General features: G+C 42.0%; 1 protein-coding gene across 3 annotated transcripts in view; it reads left to right on the top strand.

Annotated features, from left to right (window-relative positions):
• LOC135918570 (neurobeachin-like protein 1) overlaps window positions 1-17,634 on the top strand; it is a 135,541-nt gene that overhangs the window by 109,395 nt on the left and 8,512 nt on the right. For all 3 annotated transcript variants that reach the window (XM_065452182.2, XM_065452183.2, XM_065452184.2), the window contains 7 exons: window positions 5,379-5,496; window positions 5,981-6,078; window positions 6,651-6,767; window positions 7,098-7,300; window positions 9,079-9,251; window positions 10,088-10,182; window positions 11,098-11,211. In XM_065452182.2, coding sequence (XP_065308254.2) covers window positions 5,379-5,496; window positions 5,981-6,078; window positions 6,651-6,767; window positions 7,098-7,300; window positions 9,079-9,251; window positions 10,088-10,182; window positions 11,098-11,211 — 918 coding nt within the window. The remainder of the gene's footprint in view (window positions 1-5,378; window positions 5,497-5,980; window positions 6,079-6,650; window positions 6,768-7,097; window positions 7,301-9,078; window positions 9,252-10,087; window positions 10,183-11,097; window positions 11,212-17,634) is intronic.

Raw genomic sequence — 17,634 nt, forward strand, 5'->3', positions numbered from 1 at the left:
GCAGTGTTCAATCATGAAGCAGCCCCTTCTCTTAAAGTGTTAAAACATTTCAGCTAGATCTGTGTGCAGGCAAGCTGTATACTGACTTGCATATGTAAAACCACCTCGTATACAGCATATAGCAATGATTCTCAGTTTATTCTTGTTTGACCCATACGCATGCTTGAGTTTGGTCACGAATAAGCAGTGAAATGAACAAATGTAAGGACATTAAATAATGAGGTATGCCAATATTGGAAACTTTCAAATAACAAATTGAATATTGCTCTATTCAATTCAGTCTTCAAATCAAAAACCATATCTTTGTGCTTATAACCTGTACCGAGAATTTTAAAAATTTAATATTAAAGTCGAGGGTGCAGGTTATATTCAAATTTTGCCTTGAGGTGTGGCTTCACAGCAGCATGCCGTGTGAAGCCCTTCGCGATACGGCAGAGAGCCAAATCTCCGTTAGGTATTTTCAGCTCGTTTGCATTTCCTCCATCGCTGTTGCCCATGCGAGGGCTGCTCCATCTACTTTGTCATCCTCTGTCATGTAAATGCTAGCTTCGAAGTGATCTGATTCATGTGACGTGACTGATTTGTCCACAATCACGTCTGTTGTGTGAACCTAGCTTTATCAGCATCACCAAAGATGGGGGGAACAGTGCTACTGGCTGAAAATATGACGTGGTTCAGCCATGCATTTGTGAAGGGAGACTGTTTTTGGAAAGATTTGAGCATTGTTGTAAGCAGTTATTTCCGCATGTTATATACCCAGTTGTCTTTTTTTTTTTCCGGACAGTTGTAATTGACGGTGCAGGTTATAGGCAGAAAAATATAATAATCACTATTCGTATAAAGACGAATGTTTTTCAAATAGCTTTCAATTACTTCAATTCGCCAACTGTGCTCTAAATTACATATAAAACATGAGAAGTTACTTAGTGGAGCACAGTATATGCCACTGAGGGAGCCAGGCCATTCTGGCTAAACCACTACCATTCGATCTCACCAATGACACCTGACTCCTGATTATCTGAATAAACTGCCTGCTTGCTTTTAATGCTCGATTTGTTCTCTCGACAAACAATGCTTCATAATATGCAGCGTGTTATGGTTTCGTTTTTGATGGCTATCCGTTACGTGGTGCCACTTGCGCCACCCTGTAAAGGCGGAGAAAATAAACACTGGATCAGTTGCATGCAGGATCCCGAGTGTACAATCGTGATGCAGTGCGTGTTGTTGGTTTCTGTTCATTGGGCGTAACATTTGACGGCGACTGCAGTCGGTCCGCCTCTCGGAACTGCTTGGCTACACTCGTAACAAGTGGCAATGAGGTAAAAAGCATTCAAGTTTTTCATTCAAGTTTCTTCAAGTGTATCATCCTTCTATGCCCACTTATACGCATGTGAGTTCATCGTTCGTCTAGTGAATTCAACGCAACAGAACTTTGTCATGCCAGTGTTCGGCAACCTCGAAGCATTCGATGGAGGAGACAGAGATGCGTGGCCCTGCTACATTGAACACCTTGAAGCTTTCTTCATCACCAGTGACATTGCAGCAGAAAAAAAGTAGTCAGTCTTCTTTAGTTGCTGTGGGCAGAAGACATATGCTTCTTTCCGGGATCTCATTAAACCTGCCCAGCCGCAAAACTAAACCTTGCAAAAAAATAATTTCTGCTCAGGGTGACCATCACTGCCCTAAGCCATCTCAGCTGTCAACACGCGCATTCGCGTAAAGGGCAAGTTCGTCAGTAACTTCGTGGTGTCACTCAAAAGTAATATTGCAACTTTGGAACTGAGCTTGGCAATATGTTCAGGGACCGTATCGTGTGCGGCATCAACAGCACAGCTGTGCAGACGAGGCTGCTCGAGAAAACAGACCTTACATACAAATGCGCCGTGAAAACTGCACTTGCCATGGAAGCTGCGAAGAAAGATGCCGGTGAGATAGCCAGTTCCAGCAGAAGTTCACTACCTATGCATAAGATTGTGGCATCAAAGGGGCGTGTCTCATGCTACCGCTGCGGTGCGGAACACCTGGCGACCAAGTGCAAGAACATGGGCAGTATGTGCAACTACAGCCAAAAGCAAGGAAACATGGCTGAATTGTGAAGCTCAACGAGAAAACACGCTTTGCCGTGGAAGGGCAAGTCTACAAAACTACACGGCTTCGTGCCTCCAGCTCTAAAACTTCAAGTGGAATGCACCAAGTCAACACTGTTGACAACAACGCACCTGCCAATGTGTTTGACATGTGGCAAGTCTACACCATCTAACCTTCGCAGCCTTTCACCGTGGCCATCAGCCTTTGTGGCAAGCCGCTCCATATGAAGCTGGATACCAGTGCGAGCGTTTCTGTCATTGCAGATACACGTCTTCAAGAGCTACTACTGCCGGTGGCTGTCACGCCATCAGATGTGCTCCTGCGAAGCTGCTCGGGCAAGCTCACACAAGTTGAAGGCAAAGCAGATGTCGCAGTACAGTTCCACAACAGAAAAGCTGTCCTACCTTTGTTCCTGACTGGGGAAAGTTCACCAACACTGCTAAGTCGCAATTAAATTCAAGAACTGGACATTGACATTGCTTTCCGAGAAGCAGATGTTCATGCTGTTTCTGATGTTAAGGACATTATTCAAGCATTTCCTGAGGTACTTGAACAGAGCCCTGGAAATTTCAAGGGCCCAAAAGCCACAATTCCTGTTCCGTAATGTACGGTACCCAAGTTTTTCAAGCCACATCCCTTGCCCTTTGCCCTGAAGGATGAGGTGTCGCAAGAGCTTCAGCGCCTACAGAGGGAGGGCATTCTCGAGCCAGTTGCCTATTCAGCTTGGGATGCACCTATTGTTCCAGTGGCTAAGAAGGATGGCCGCGTCAGAACTTGCGTAGATTTCAAGATTACTGTTAACCCTGTGGCCATGTTGAAAAAGTACCCAATTCGGAGAATTGAGGACCTTTGGGAATGCTGTCTGGGGGTGAAAAGTTCACCAAACTAGATCTGAGGGATGCCTACCAGCAAATAGTTCTTGATAAAGACTTTAGAAAGTATGTTTCTATTTCCACACATATGGGGCTATTTTAATATAGATGTCTTCCTTTTGGCGTTTCGTCTGCACCAGCCTTGTTCCAAAGAGAAATGGAGAACCTTTTTAGAGGACTGCCACATGTTGCGGTATATTTTGTTGACATTCTTGTCACTGGCCTGATTGATCCACAGCACCTTCGCAACCTTAGTGCTGTTCTCTCTCGACTTCGTGATGTTGGACTCAAGTTGAAGTTCAACAAGTGTAGCTTATGTTGTGCCACAGGTGAAGTACCTGGGGCACATCATAAGCAGAGAAGGGCTATCTCCAATCTTGAGCAAGGTGTCTACAATCCTTCAGGCACTTGCACCTTGTGTCAAGGAACTCCAAAGCTTTTGGGAGCTTGTGAATTTCTACAGGCGTTTCCTTCCAAACATTTCTGGATGCCTCCACCCTCTGCATTCGCTTCTCGTGAAAGAGAAAAAGTGCATTTGGGGAAAAGAGCAAGAAGGTGCATTCACTACTGTGAAGCAGCTGGTAACATCAGCTTCGGTCCTAGTACATTTCGATGAAGAGAAGCCACTGTGTCTCAGTTCTGATGCACCTCCATATGGGATTGGAGCAGTCTGGTACATTGAGAAGCTGATGGTCAAGAACTGCCCATTGCCTTTGCATCCAGAAGTTTGTCTCATGCATAGCAAAACTACAGCCAAATTGACAAAGAGGCGCTAGCCTTCGTATTTGGCATTGAAAAGTTCCACCAGTACCAATGGAGAATTCCTTTCGCTACTTATGCGGATCATAAACCACTACTGGGATTGTTGAGTGCTGACAAGCCCGTTCCTGTTCAAGCTTCAGCACAACTAGTCAGATGGGCATTGAAGCTTTCTGCTTACAAGTACAAGATCATGTACAAGCCTGGTCTGGACTTGGGTCATGCTGATGCCCCCAGTAGGTTACCGCTGCCAACAAACATCGTTCATCTGCTTGCACCTGCTGAAATCTTCATGCTTGAACAAGCATATTCGGGACTCTTGTCACCAGCTGTTGTAGCACAGGCTACAAAAAATGATCCACTCCTGAGTCCCATAGTTCTTGCTCTCCTGCGAAGAGTAGGAGGGCTTCCAGTCAGATCAGGGAGCAATCCATTTACAGCAAGGAGCAGTGAACGCAACCTCCATGAAGGTTGCTTGCTGTGGGGTTTCAAAGTTGTCATCCCAAAATCTCTGCAGGCCAAAGTCCTGACTCTTCATGCTAGACATCCTGGCATTGAAACTGGTGGCCAGGGATTGATGGTGACATTGTCAAGAGCGTAAAGGGTTGTGCCATATGCCAAGCGTACTAGCGCACACCTCAACGCATTCAACACACACTCTGGCCATTTCCACAGAGGTCTTGGTCAAGGCTTCACATTGACTTTGGGGACCCATTCTTGGGACATACATTTCTCGTCATTGTTGACACCTATTCAAGATTAGTCGAAGTGTGTCCATCGGTATCAACATCAGCAGATGCTGTTATCACAGCATTGGGTATAGCATTTGTGCAGCATGGACTGCCATTTGTCATCGTGTCCAATAATGGACCTGCCTTTACAAGTGAGCAATACTTGGAATTTCTGACACATAATGGGATACGTCGCATGCTTTTGTAATGTCAAAAACTTCCTAACGTTGTTGACATACTGGGATCTGAAAATTGATGGCGAGAAACGCCTGTGTGTCCTTGTCCTCGTGTTTCCTTGCGCTCAACCACATTTAGGTAAGAATGGCTCTTCATTATTCGAAAAGTATTCAATTTGATTCGATTAGTTTCTGGTACTATTCCATTCGGTTAGCTTCTAGCACTATATTTAATTCATATTTGATTCTGCCTCGGAAATTACTTTATTCACACACCCCTAGATATAAACTTTTGCTTCCTTTGGCACACAGTCACTCTTGCTGATCATGTTGGTACTGTAGAGTGGAGCTATACAAAAGGCTGTGGTAGGCACGAGGGAACATTGGATATGAAATGCAGAGGACAGCAGCAGGAAACACGTAGTATGGTCTTGTCAGTAAAGCTTTTGACTGATGAGATCACTCAAGCTTGCTGTATACTGATCATAAATCCAGACAATATGTCTTATGCAAATTTCAGTTGAATAAGAATGTGATTTCTTTTTCAGCTGTGGTGGGCATAAAATGTGGGAGAGCCTTTTGCTTGGAGATGTTTATGATAACTCTGCCTTGCTGAAAGACCTTTCAACATAAATACTTCTTGTGCTTTTTTGTGTTTATTAACAATCTTTCGTAAATAGTCTTGTCACTCATAGTGGTGCTTGATGTGCCTTTGTCACAGTGCTGCTTTAATCCTACCTTCTTTCTAACAGGAATCGGAGTATGTATCCCTCCACTTGCATGACTGGATCGACCTCATCTTTGGCTACAAACAGAAGGGCCCCGCAGCTGCTGAAGCCCTGAATGTCTTTTACTACGTCTCGTATGAAGGTTGGTGTTCATACCTGGAGGTTCCTTTTCTAAAGGAACGCTAAAGAGCACTACAAATATGAGCTTAAACTGGTATTCTTTAAAAATTATTTTATTCATTTGGAGGAAAAGGTTTAATTATTACTAGAGAAAATGAAGGCTGAAGTTTCTTTTGTTAAACTTCACGCTAGAACCTCAGCACCAATATGTGACTGCTACTTCACAGATTTCAAGTTATATTCTCATATTTGGGTAGTTTTGGCACCCAAACAGATGTTAGAATTTATGACGGCATGGCAAGATGGTATGGAAACCTCAGTGTGGTTTTGTTACTCATCTTTAGTTCTTGCATTTTTTATGGCTTACAAAGCCTTCTCTCATTATAAGAGTTGTCGTTTTGCTATTGCAGAAGTTTAACTTACTAATAAAACTTCAACTTAGTATTCTTCTAACAGTGATTCTTTCGTGGCCAGTTGAAATTAAGTGTCGTTTCTGTGCTTCGCAGGGGCTGTGGACCTGGATGCGATCAAAGACCCTGTCCAGCGAGAAGCTACAGAGGGAATCATCAACAACTTTGGCCAGACGCCTTGCCAGCTGCTAAAGGTCTGCTCACAAGCTACATGTCCAATGCTAATCGTAACACAAAACAAGGGCAGAAATGGGGAAAGAAAGCACTTTAGTTGTGACTTTGTGGAGTTTGGCAGCGCAGATATGCATTGTGTTGCTCTGCAGTGTTTTGCTGACTGGACTTGTCAAAGCACCAACCGGTTTGTTAATTTGCAAATTTTTCAAAAATTTTGTCGTGATATAATCAGCACGAAGTTGTGTGCACTACATAATTTTGTTTCGAAGTGGGGCTATTCGCTCACACGCATGTGTGTGTTGCTTCCAAAACACAAGTCATATGAAAAATAGGTGCATTTATTTTTTACAGACATAATGAAATGATTTCTTGTGCCTCGATTTTCACTGTTAAATTGTGTTTAGGAAAGTCAGTGGCAACAGTGGGAATGTGGACAAAGTGAACATTACGCAATGTTTATTACCAAGTGTGTCTTTACAAAGTAATCAGTACAGTATGGTGCGCATGAAATGAACACAATATCCAAGTCAGTGCATTTTTTTTATGTGATAATTATTTGAGCATGTGACTTAAAAAGTTCTATCTCTTGCAGGAACCTCATCCGAGAAGGCTTACCTATGAGGGAGCCATGCTACGAATGACCAAGTCTGACACTAAGCCCCCAAACCTCTTCTTGTTCCTGCAAAACCTCAAGGCCTATGTAGTGGATGTAAGCATTTTACATGTTGTAGAAAAACAAGTGGTGTTGCTAGTTATATAGAGTGGAATCTTAATGAATAACTTAAACGTAACTGCCTCTTTAACCCTACTAAAAACTACTAACCCTACTTCATATAGCTGTCCAGTAATTTGCTATCACAATCAATGCTTTGCCTTTCGGGCAAAAATACTATATTTCTGGAGCAGCGTCTGCTCGCGAATCGCTTCCTGTTTTTTTTTTTTTTTTGTGTGCTTTAAATTGTTCGCTGTATTGATCAATGCAGGATTACCACTTCTGCTTTAACTCTATGTGTTGTACTGATTCTTGTTACCATTACAGGCCCCACTGAGCTGTCCAGTTGTGCATGTGAACATCCCACGATCGCCAGCACGTTCCTTCATGCAACATGGCCTCATGGACACTTTGGTCACCATAGGTTGTGATGGCTCACTTGGGGTTCATGGCTGGCTGCCCTACGACAGAACCCGGTCTTATCCTAACTATTTCACCTTTGAGCGGGATCCAAACATCCAAAACACCAAGTAAGATCAATCACCACTTCTCAGAACTGCCTTTTCTTGTAGCTGAAAGAGGAGGCACAGTTAAACCCCGATGCCATCAACTGCCTTCATAACGAAGCCCTTGGGGCCTTCGAAATCATTATACAGGTCACTTTGTTGTAAAAGTTGGATACCGCACCACTCACAATAGAACCGAGACAAATTTATTCTTTCATTATACCGGTCATTTCATTGCAGAGGTGTTTGTTGTAGAGGCCTGCAACTGTATAACAAAGTCAGTAAAATTGGAAATTTGCTTTGTTATATTGAAATTTTGTTCTATTAAAATTTGACCTTTTAGGCCCATAAATACAGTCAATGATGGATTGTTTTACATGGAAGGAGTTGCAAAACTTTCCCATTTATCGGGCAATATGAAAAATTAATCATTTTATGGAATTTGAATGTAAGGATTCCTTTTGTGCGATTCAGTTCCTGTTGATTCTATTTCTGATCACCGTTCATAGCTGGTTGGTCATGGTGATAATGTAGGCAAATTTCCACTCGGATCCATGAACAAGTGCAAGAAGGAATAGCATTGGAATAGAATCGTTACACTATCCAAGCCCATGATTGGTGCACTGCCTCTTTTTGAGCATCTGGCCCCATCATCTGTGTTGTGTGCCATGTTGGTAAAGATAGAATTTCTCAGTCAGCCTATACTAGTCACTTGTGATTAAGTAGTATTGCTGCCAGTGGTAGGTATCTTACGGACAGTTACAGGCAGTACTGTTGATAAGTGACATTACTTGCAAGCTTGTAAACATTTCTCTGAGTTTTGTCACCGCTTTTAAATACAGTCAACGTCCGTTAATTTGAGCCTGATAGGACCAGCGAAGCTGATGGAATTATCTGACCGGTCGAATGAAACAAGATGCAAAAAAAAACTCTAAAACACCTTGTCGATTCATTTGGCTGTTGTATTTTCCTCATTCTAACGTGTTTCTAAATCAAACAGGCACCCACTTTCCATGTGTACAAAGTAGAAAACAAACATATAACTGACATTAAAGTGCTTAAACAAAGTATAAACCGAACGCGCACCTGATGTTTTAGCAAAGAAATGGCCGAGCGTCTAATATGTGTTGCTCAGTGGGGGTTGATTTCCAAAAGTCAGGTTCCTCGCATGAGTTTTAAAGTTACCTTTGCCACGGTACATCGCTGTTACAGGGTAAAGCATATAAACTCCACAAAGGCGGTTTTGCAATCGTGTCTGATTGCACGGCGCAGGAAATTTTCACCCAAGCTTTCTCGAGAAAAACGAAAGTGCATATTAGAATCAGGTAAATAGTGTAATCAGACATTGTGAGCTACAGTTATTACTTGAAAACGTTCCTAGGTCAAGCTAAAAATAGGCATTTTCGACGGGAGATGACTTTGCGTTCAATGCATTTACTTTCCCCTAAGCTCTGCCGACACAGACGCTACCACTAAAGTGGTCGCTATTGTGGTCACCATAGAGGTCAAGCATGTGCAAGCTGATTGCTCAAGATCGAACTATCTGGCAAAGGCCTATTTTAGGATCAAAATAACGAAAGAAATACTCAGACGCTGGCCAGGGCCTTCAGCTGGGATCGAATTAACAGAGGCCTGCTGCAGTTAGATAGTTGAGGCAGCACCTGTGGGATGTTGCACACACTGTTACCATGCGGCAACGTCCAGGTGGTGCTGCATCTGCAATGTTAAAGATGTATCAGTTAATTAAAACAGTATTACTTTTGTCATATTGAAATTAATTTAATCAAAATACTTCATTTCAGGACTGCTAAGAAGTTGGCAGGAGTGTTCCAGCCGGGGGCCAAGGTGCACAGCCGCCTGTTTGTGCTAAGCTCAGATGGCAAGTTCCTTGTTTCTGGAGGCCATTGGGACAACAGTGTGCGTGCCTACAGCCTATTGCGTTCAAAGCAGGTGGCACATGTGATTTTGCACAAAGGTTGGTAATGTCAACACACTACAGGCAGTTAGTAATAAATCTGTTTTGTCATCCGTAGTGTTGGCCAGTTCGTGTATCTCAATATTTGTGTTGACCGACAGTGTTTTCAATTCATTTCAGCATGGCTTAACTGAAATAGTACTTTTTGGTTAACTTGGACTTCTTGCTTCCTCATGCAAAGGAGCACATAAAAACACAGCTTCCCACTGTCAGAAAAAACTGGAAAAATATTACTAAAATAAAAGGAAGAAAAGATAAATTAAGACATTTGCAGAGTTGTGGAAGCTGAAAACATGGCTCCGATAAAAAGTTTAGGTTAAAAGCTTTTTTGTGTCATGTGTCAACAAGTCAGTCAAATGTGTACAGCTATGGAGCATATGACAGTTGCCAAATAACAGAAAAGTTTCTAATATTTTTCATCTATTTTGTGCGTGTGTTTACTTTGCTTTATTTGTGCTTAATAGGCGGAGGTGAAAAACGCGCTTTTGCATGTTCATGCCCATAAATTATACGATTGTGGTGAATGATATTTGATTTGATTGCATATATTTCTACAAATATCTGTGGTGCCAAGGAGTTTAATTAACACAAGTGAATTAAAAGTGAGTTGTTTGTTTAAATTAGGTTTGTGTTGGATGGTATTCAAGATGATTTAAGTAGTAATTGAGACAAACATTTGTATCCTGAGGAGATTGAATGAATGCGAGTCAGCTGTACCTGGTTACTATTGGCTTAGTTTAGGTTAGATTCTGTTTGGGACACTGTACTTTCTCTAAAGGCAGCTCTATCTTTAGTGCTGCCTCATATTTTATTTGTGTTGTCTTCTTTTTGTGTAGATGTGGTCACAAGCCTCGCAACAGACAGCTGTGGAATGTATCTCATGACTGGCTCTCGGGATACTACTTGCATCATCTGGGAGCTAAACCAATTGGTGAGCTAGGAATCTTGTTTCATGCCATTTTCCTGAGCTACGTGCTGAGGAATCCAAGCAGCTGTACCTCATAGGTTATAATGTGGTCCGAACTAGACTACACATTTCAGAAAATACAGTAGGCTCCTTTTAGAACAGAGTTCTGTTAAACTGAAATCTGCATATCCAATAAGATGAATAGTTTGGGGTCTTCTGTCAGCATGTTGCTCGGTGGCAAGAACTCGGTGGCTGGAGTCATGCCAAGCATGAGATCATGGGTTAGATTTTCGGTTGCAGCGACTGCATTCTGATAGAGGAAGAATGAGAGAATGCTTCTATACTGTGTTCTGCATGCATTATAAATAATTGTAGGATAGTGAAAAAGAATTTGAAGTGCTTCACTACAGTGTCCTTCAAAGCCCATTTTGCAGCTACCCATCCTCCAACAAAAAGGGAGAGCAACTTCTGTCTTATTTCACATGCTTATACTGTAAGTGACTTGATTTTCATGGGCACCTTTTTCATAATTTTGACATATTGCTTCCACTTATTAAAGAAATTGCTTTTGTGGACCACCATGGGATCATTTTCTCCAGTTGTATGCCACCCCTATCCCTCCCTCAGCTGCATAGCTGTGTTGTGAATGTATGTTGCAAGTATATTGTAAATTATTTTGAATATTATGGAAGGAAATTCAAATCACAAGGGGAAAATATTTGATGTCAATTACAGAATGTTTACTGCATTTCTGTTAAACAAACATTCTGATTTGGCAAACAGCAGGCTTCCTTCATGCCTTCATGTTCATATTAAAGGAAGTATTGACAGTATTGACAGTATGTTGACAGTATTGTACTTCTGAGGCTCTTGTACTGGTAATATGGATTTCATTGTACTCTGTTCCAGAATCAACATGTTAGTGTTTTTTTTCTGCAGGGATCGGGGAGTTTCCTTCCCAACAAGCCATTTCAGACTCTGTGTGGACATGATAGCGAAGTGACTTGTGTTGCAGTAATTACAGAACTTGACATGGCACTCTCTGGATCGAAGGTAAGTGAGCTTATAGCAGGTACATGTGCGTCCTCCATTTGGTGTGTGCATAATGTGAATGTGCTTATTCTGACGGGATATACTGCTTATTCCTATGGGATAAAAATATGTGCAAATGATACAGAAAGCAAAACCTTGTAAGTAGTATATGCTAGCTTCAGAGCGTTCTATAGGAATTGCTCAAGAAGTTTCATTGGCCATTTGAGCAACACTGGCAATAAGCTTGATGACAATCATGCTAGAGAACCAGATGGCTCTATGAAAGCATAAAGCATACAGTAGGAGTGTGCGAATAATAATTTTTTAGTCCATATGGTATATGTATTGAATAGTGCCAAAAGTGAATTGTATCAAATCAAATATAGAATACCTTTCCAGTAGTTTTCGAATAATGGACATATTTTCTCACTATTACAATAAAACAGTGTTGACATCCCAATATTAGCTGCATCACTAAGTTTCTGTTATTACACTGCATATTATAAAATATATTTTATTAAAAGCTCAAATGAAGCATGCGGTGGCTGCAGCCTTAATTATAAACAAATAATCTGGTTTTGTTGGAGCATGTGCGACCGTGCATTATTAGATTGCAGTTTTAAAAGACAGCCTTACGAGTTCATTGGCCTCTGTGTAGACTTTCTAGACTAGAACGGAAATGCATGTTGATGCAGCTATAGTCATCATCATCATCATCAGCCTGGTTACGCCCACTGCAGGGCAAAGGCCTTTCCCGTACTTCTCCAACAACCCCGGTCATGTACTAATTGTGGCCATGTTGTCCCTGCAAACTTCTTAATTTCATCCGCCCACCTAACTTTCTGCCGCCCTCTGCTACGCTTCCCTTCTCTTGGAATCCATTCCGTAACTCTTAATGACCGTCGGTTATCTTCCCTCCTCATTACGTGTCCTGCCCATGCCCATTTCTTTTTCTTGATTTCAACTAAGATGTAATTAACTCCCGTTTGTTCCCTCACCCAATCTGCTCTTTTCTTATCCCTTAACGTTACACCCATCATTCTTCTTTCCATGGCTCGTTGGATCGTCCTCAATTTAAGTAGAACCCTTTTCGTAAGCCTCCAGGTTTCTGCCCCGTACGTGAGTACTGGTAAGACACAGCTGTTATAAACTTTTCTTTTGAGGGATAATGGCAACCTGCTGTTCATGATCTGAGAATGCCTGCCAAACGCAGCCCAGCCCATTCTTATTCTTCTGATTATTTCAGCCTCATGATCCGGATCCGCAGTCACTACCTGTCCTAAGTAGATGTATTCCCTTACCACTTCCAGTGCCTCGCTGCCTATCGTATACTGCTGTTCTCTTCCGAGACTAAGATTACTTTAGTTTTCTGCAAATTAATTTTTGGACCCACCCTCCGGCTTTGCTTCTCCAAGTCAGTGAGCATGCATTGCAATTGGTCCCCCGAGTTACTAAGCAAGGCAATATCATCAGCGAATCGCAAGTTACTAAGGTATTCTCCATTAACTTTTATCCCCAATTCTTCCCAATCCAGATCTCTGAATACCTCCTGTAAACACGCTGTGAATAGCATTGGAGAGATCGCATCTCCCTGCCTGACGCCTTTCTTTATCGGGATTTTGTTGCTTTCTTTATGGAGGACTACAGTGGCTGTGGAGCCGCGATAGATATCTTTCAGTATTTTTACATTTACATGCGGCTCGTCTACTCCCTGATTTCGTAATGCCTCCATGACTGGTGAGGTTTCGACAGAATCAGACGCTTTTTCGTAATCAATGAAAGCTGTATATAAGGGTTGGTTATATTCTGCACATTTCTCTATCACCTGATTGATAGTGTGAATATGGTGTATTGTTGAGTAGCCTTTGCGGAATCCTGCCTGGTCCTTTGGTTGACAGAAGTCTAAGGTGTTCCTGATTCTATTTGCGATCACCTTAGTAAATACTTTGTAGGCCACGGACAGTAAGCTGATCAGTCTATAATTTTTCAAGTCCTTGGCGTCCCCTTTCTTATGGATTAGGATTATGTTAGCGTTCTTCCAAAATTCTGATACGCTCGAGGTCATGAGGCATTGCGTATACAGGGTGGCCAGTTTCTCTAGAACAATCTGCCCACTATCCTTCAACAAATCTGCTGTTACCTGATTCTCCCCAGCTGCCTTCCCCCTTTGCATATCTCCCAAGGCTTTCTTTACTTCTTCCGGCGTTACCTGTGAGATTTTGAATTCCTCTAGACTATTTTCTCTTCCATTATCGTCGTGGGTGCCACTGGTACTGTATAAATCTCTATAGAACTCCTCAGCCACGTGAACTATCCCATCCATATTAGTAATGATATTGCCGGCTTTGTCTCTTAACGCGTACATCTGCACCTATAGTAGAGTGAAAAAAATCACCTAACCCGCCAGCAGTGCCGACAATACCAGAGTTATGTCACCCGCATCATTTGAAGTTTCTTTTAACTTGCAGCAACCTTTTCACTTAAAATTTTGTTCTGGCTAATATTTTACTGCATCATTGGTTGGCGCAAATGTGCAAGAACTTTAAGTCATATTTTTGCTTTATTTCTGCAAATCCTGACAATAGGCACATTAGAAGCACCAGCAGCAGCTGCCTCATCTGTATTTTCTCACTTCAACATTGTTTTAAATTTCCACTGCAAACACTATACAGATATACAATCTATTTAAATATATACACAGGACAAAGTTTATTACATTTTTGAAATAGAAGGAGGTGGCCAATTAGCAATTGCTTCTAAACGTATGAATAGCCTCTGCCTAGAGAATGAATATGTCGCTGTATGTTCACCTCACTTTTATTTGCTTTGTGGGCTTTGACCCTGAAAAAGAAGAAAAACACCTTTAGACTTCAGTGACCCCTTTGGCATACTCTTTTATCAATGGCGTGTGAAATGCATGTGAATGATATGGGTCTCGGTATTGCTTCTCTTTCCAGTAAGCAATGCTAACAACTCATGAAAAAGAAAACTTCTAATAATTTACAATGTTTATTAGGGATTGAAACATCGTCACTTGTATGCAGAAGTCATAAATATACACAAGGTGTCCCAATTACCTATCAAGCACCAAGATACAAAAAAAAAACAGCCATGCGTTACTTGAAGAAAACCTAAGGCATATTGTTTCCAGAACAGTGGAGTAGCTGCAAGTAATTCTTTCGTTACCTAGATTTAATTAGGTAATTGCAATTAATTATCTAACTCTAGACATACTATCCTAATTATCAAAGCATCAATGAGGCACTTGAAGGCACAGCCAAGGGACATCTAACTGCGGTATTTTCAGTGACGTATTAATGGTGTACAAATTTTTTCCGACTGATAAATAAACGCCGGGAAATATGAGAAATACATGACTGTGCTCCCACTCGCATCATAAAGCAGTGCGCTCGAACAGGCTCCCTCTGAGTTAGCCAAAACGAAATAAAGGAAATAAAAGAAACATCGTGATCGACCTAGTGCCTTATCTGCTGCATCCTGGCCAAAGTAACATGTCGTGTTTGTTGTTAGTTGGAAACAAACTGTGATAGCTGTTATCTTAGTGTAGATAAAGTGCACAGATGGTACTTTCTAATTTTATATTATATATATATATATATATATATATATATATATATATATATTTATTTATTTATTTATTTATTTATTTATTTTTTGCCACGGAGCCTATCACCACAATAGCAAATTGATAATGTGAATGCAAATGTTTAAAGGTGTGTTTTGTTTCATCCCAGTCGCCATGTCTTTCTTTAATGAGCAGGAGGAAGGCACGATCTTTGCCTTGGTAGCTGCAGAGGAACAAGAGGAGGGCCACAAATATATGTATATGAGTCATGGAAGTGTGGTCGTAGACCAAACGCATCAACTATCATTAGAAATTATGAAAGCCTGAGACAAACCGGCAGCTTCCAGAAACAGTGGCGGAGGATTCCATCTTTGAGTCCTAGCCTATGCACGGATGTTCTAGCATTTATGGCCTCAAACCCTCATGCCAGCATGCGGGTTTGAGGGTTTGAGGGTTTGAGGCCATTTCCGAGTCATCAGTTTGGAAGCTTCTAAATCACTCTGCCTTTCACCCGTACCGCCTTAACTTGCACCGATGCTTGGAAGATAGGCACCTGTCGTATCATATAGATTTCTCAAATTGGGTCCTCACAAAAGCTGATAAGTCACCGGGCTTTTTGAGCTACGTCATGTGCACAGATGAAGCCAATTTTTGCAGAAATGGCCAGGTAAATTTGCATAAAGCACACTATTGGAGTGACTCCAGTCCACATTGGGTAAAGCGCACTAGGCACCAGTACCAGGGGTCGTTCAATGTGTGGTGTAGAATTTATGCCGGTGCTATAATCGGTCCCATCTTCTTTAATCACACACTGACTGGACAGCGTTGTGTGAACGAAATCCTTTAAGGAGTGGTGGATGAGTTTCTCAGCGAAATCCTGCTGTCACGTCTTCCACTTCTGTGGTATAAGCAAGATGGGGCACCAGCACACAGCAGCAGCCAAGCACGAAACTGGCTGGATGTGACTTTTCATGTGCAACAGATTGGAAGGCACGGGCCTGTAAATTGGCCGGCCAGGTCACCTGACCTCTCTCTACTCGATTTCTTTCTTTGAGGTTATGTGAAAGATCGTGTTTACATGATCTAGACGAACGTCAGATGAGCTCAAGGCAAGGATAATGGGTGTCTGCCACAGAATTCAAGTGTCGGTCATCAAGAAAGCCACTGAAGATGTGATAAAGCGCACTCAGTACTGTGTAGCTGCAGAAGGAGACCTATTCCAACAAGTCCTCTAGGCAGCCGCTGGTGTCCAATGGCGTTTACTAATTCATAGGTAATAAGGGCACACTGAAATCTGATCTTTTTTGCAGCCATCCCGATTGCCAATTGGGTTCATTTAGAAGTGGTAAACTTACTTTTCTGAAAGCACCAGTTTTGCCTTTTCTCTACATGTGGGCCGTTTCCCGTCTGTTTATATCACGTTTAGTTTTTGCCACGAAACTGGTTTTGAAGCATATATACTCTCTCATAAAAAAGAAAACCGTCGCTTTAATTTGGCTTTGCTCCAAAGGAAGCTTCTGGCACGAAATATAGCAGTGCATGCACTCTGTCGATGTGGTGCGAGCAGAGGCGGGATTTTGAAACATTCTATGCCTATTCCACTGCTTTTCGCGTTTCGTGCGTGGTCAGAGCAGCACTTCGGCTGTGATACTAAGGGTCTTTTCTCATAAGTGGGGTCAGTCGGCCTTGAGAGACGGATAATAAGTGGGACGTAGAAATGAGAGAAAGGAATAGCTGTGAAGCTGCAAAACCTGATGTTGGTGCTCCTTCTGTACCACAGGCAAAGCAGTGGCTTTCAATAAGCTTAATTGAGGGCGCTGCTTTGTGATGTGGGTGGGAGCACAGTCGCGTGGTATTTTTCACATTTTGTGGAGTTTCTTTACCTACCAGATAAGAAAAATTAGTATGCAATTATTACGTTGCTGAAAACACTGCAGTTAGACATCCCTTGGCTGTGCCTACAAATGCCTCATTGATACTTTGATGATTAGGACAGTACTTCTCGAGTTAGATAAGTAATTATAATTATCTAATTAAATTTCAGTAACGAAAAAATTACTGGCGGCTGCTACACCGTATTGGAAGCAATATGCACTAGGTTTTCTTCGAGTAACACAATAGCTCTTTTTTTTTAAGTCTTGATGCATGATAGTTGGGTCCCCCTGTTTAATTCACTTAAGTAACCGAAATGAGGCAAAGCCGGATTGATTTGAAATCTGAATCAACAGCAGTCATGCACAGCAGTGCTTGTACTCAAACTCATAGCAGAAGAAAAAAAAAAGAGCTAGATACAGAGGCTGCATTTTTGCCGGAAAGGCGAAGCAGTTTTAGTGATCACGAAGTATGCGACAATTACACGAAGGAAGGTTGCACCACTGAGAGATGCCAGATGCTCGGCAGTGTGAGAGGACTTTGGCTATGAAATTGAACTGTCTCCTACTATGAAGTCTTGTAAATTCTCATATAAGGCCATCATTTTAGCGAACGATTCTTCGAGATCACACGAAGGTTCTTCAAGTGTGAAATATGTGTGTGTGTGTGTGTGTGTGTGTGTGTGTGTGTGTGTGTGTGTGTGTGTGTGTGCGCGCGCGTGCGCGTGCGTGCGCGTGCGTGCGTGCGTGTGTGTGTGCGTGTGTGTGTGCGTGCGCGCGCGCGCGTGCATGCCCCCCTGGAAGAATGAAAACTTTCTGCCTATGGATCAGGCTCAGCTGGCATTGTGAAGTATTCGAAAACGCTTGTAAAACTATTAGAAAAATGTCTCCATTTGCAAATGGTGAATATTTGATTTGAGGAGCCAATCAAATAGCACCATATTCGATTTATTTTTAGAAAGTTTTGAATATTCGCACAACTCTAAA

Source organism: Dermacentor albipictus, chromosome 1, assembly GCF_038994185.2.
Source record: "Dermacentor albipictus isolate Rhodes 1998 colony chromosome 1, USDA_Dalb.pri_finalv2, whole genome shotgun sequence".
In the NCBI taxonomy this organism is placed as follows: domain Eukaryota; kingdom Metazoa; phylum Arthropoda; class Arachnida; order Ixodida; family Ixodidae; genus Dermacentor; species Dermacentor albipictus.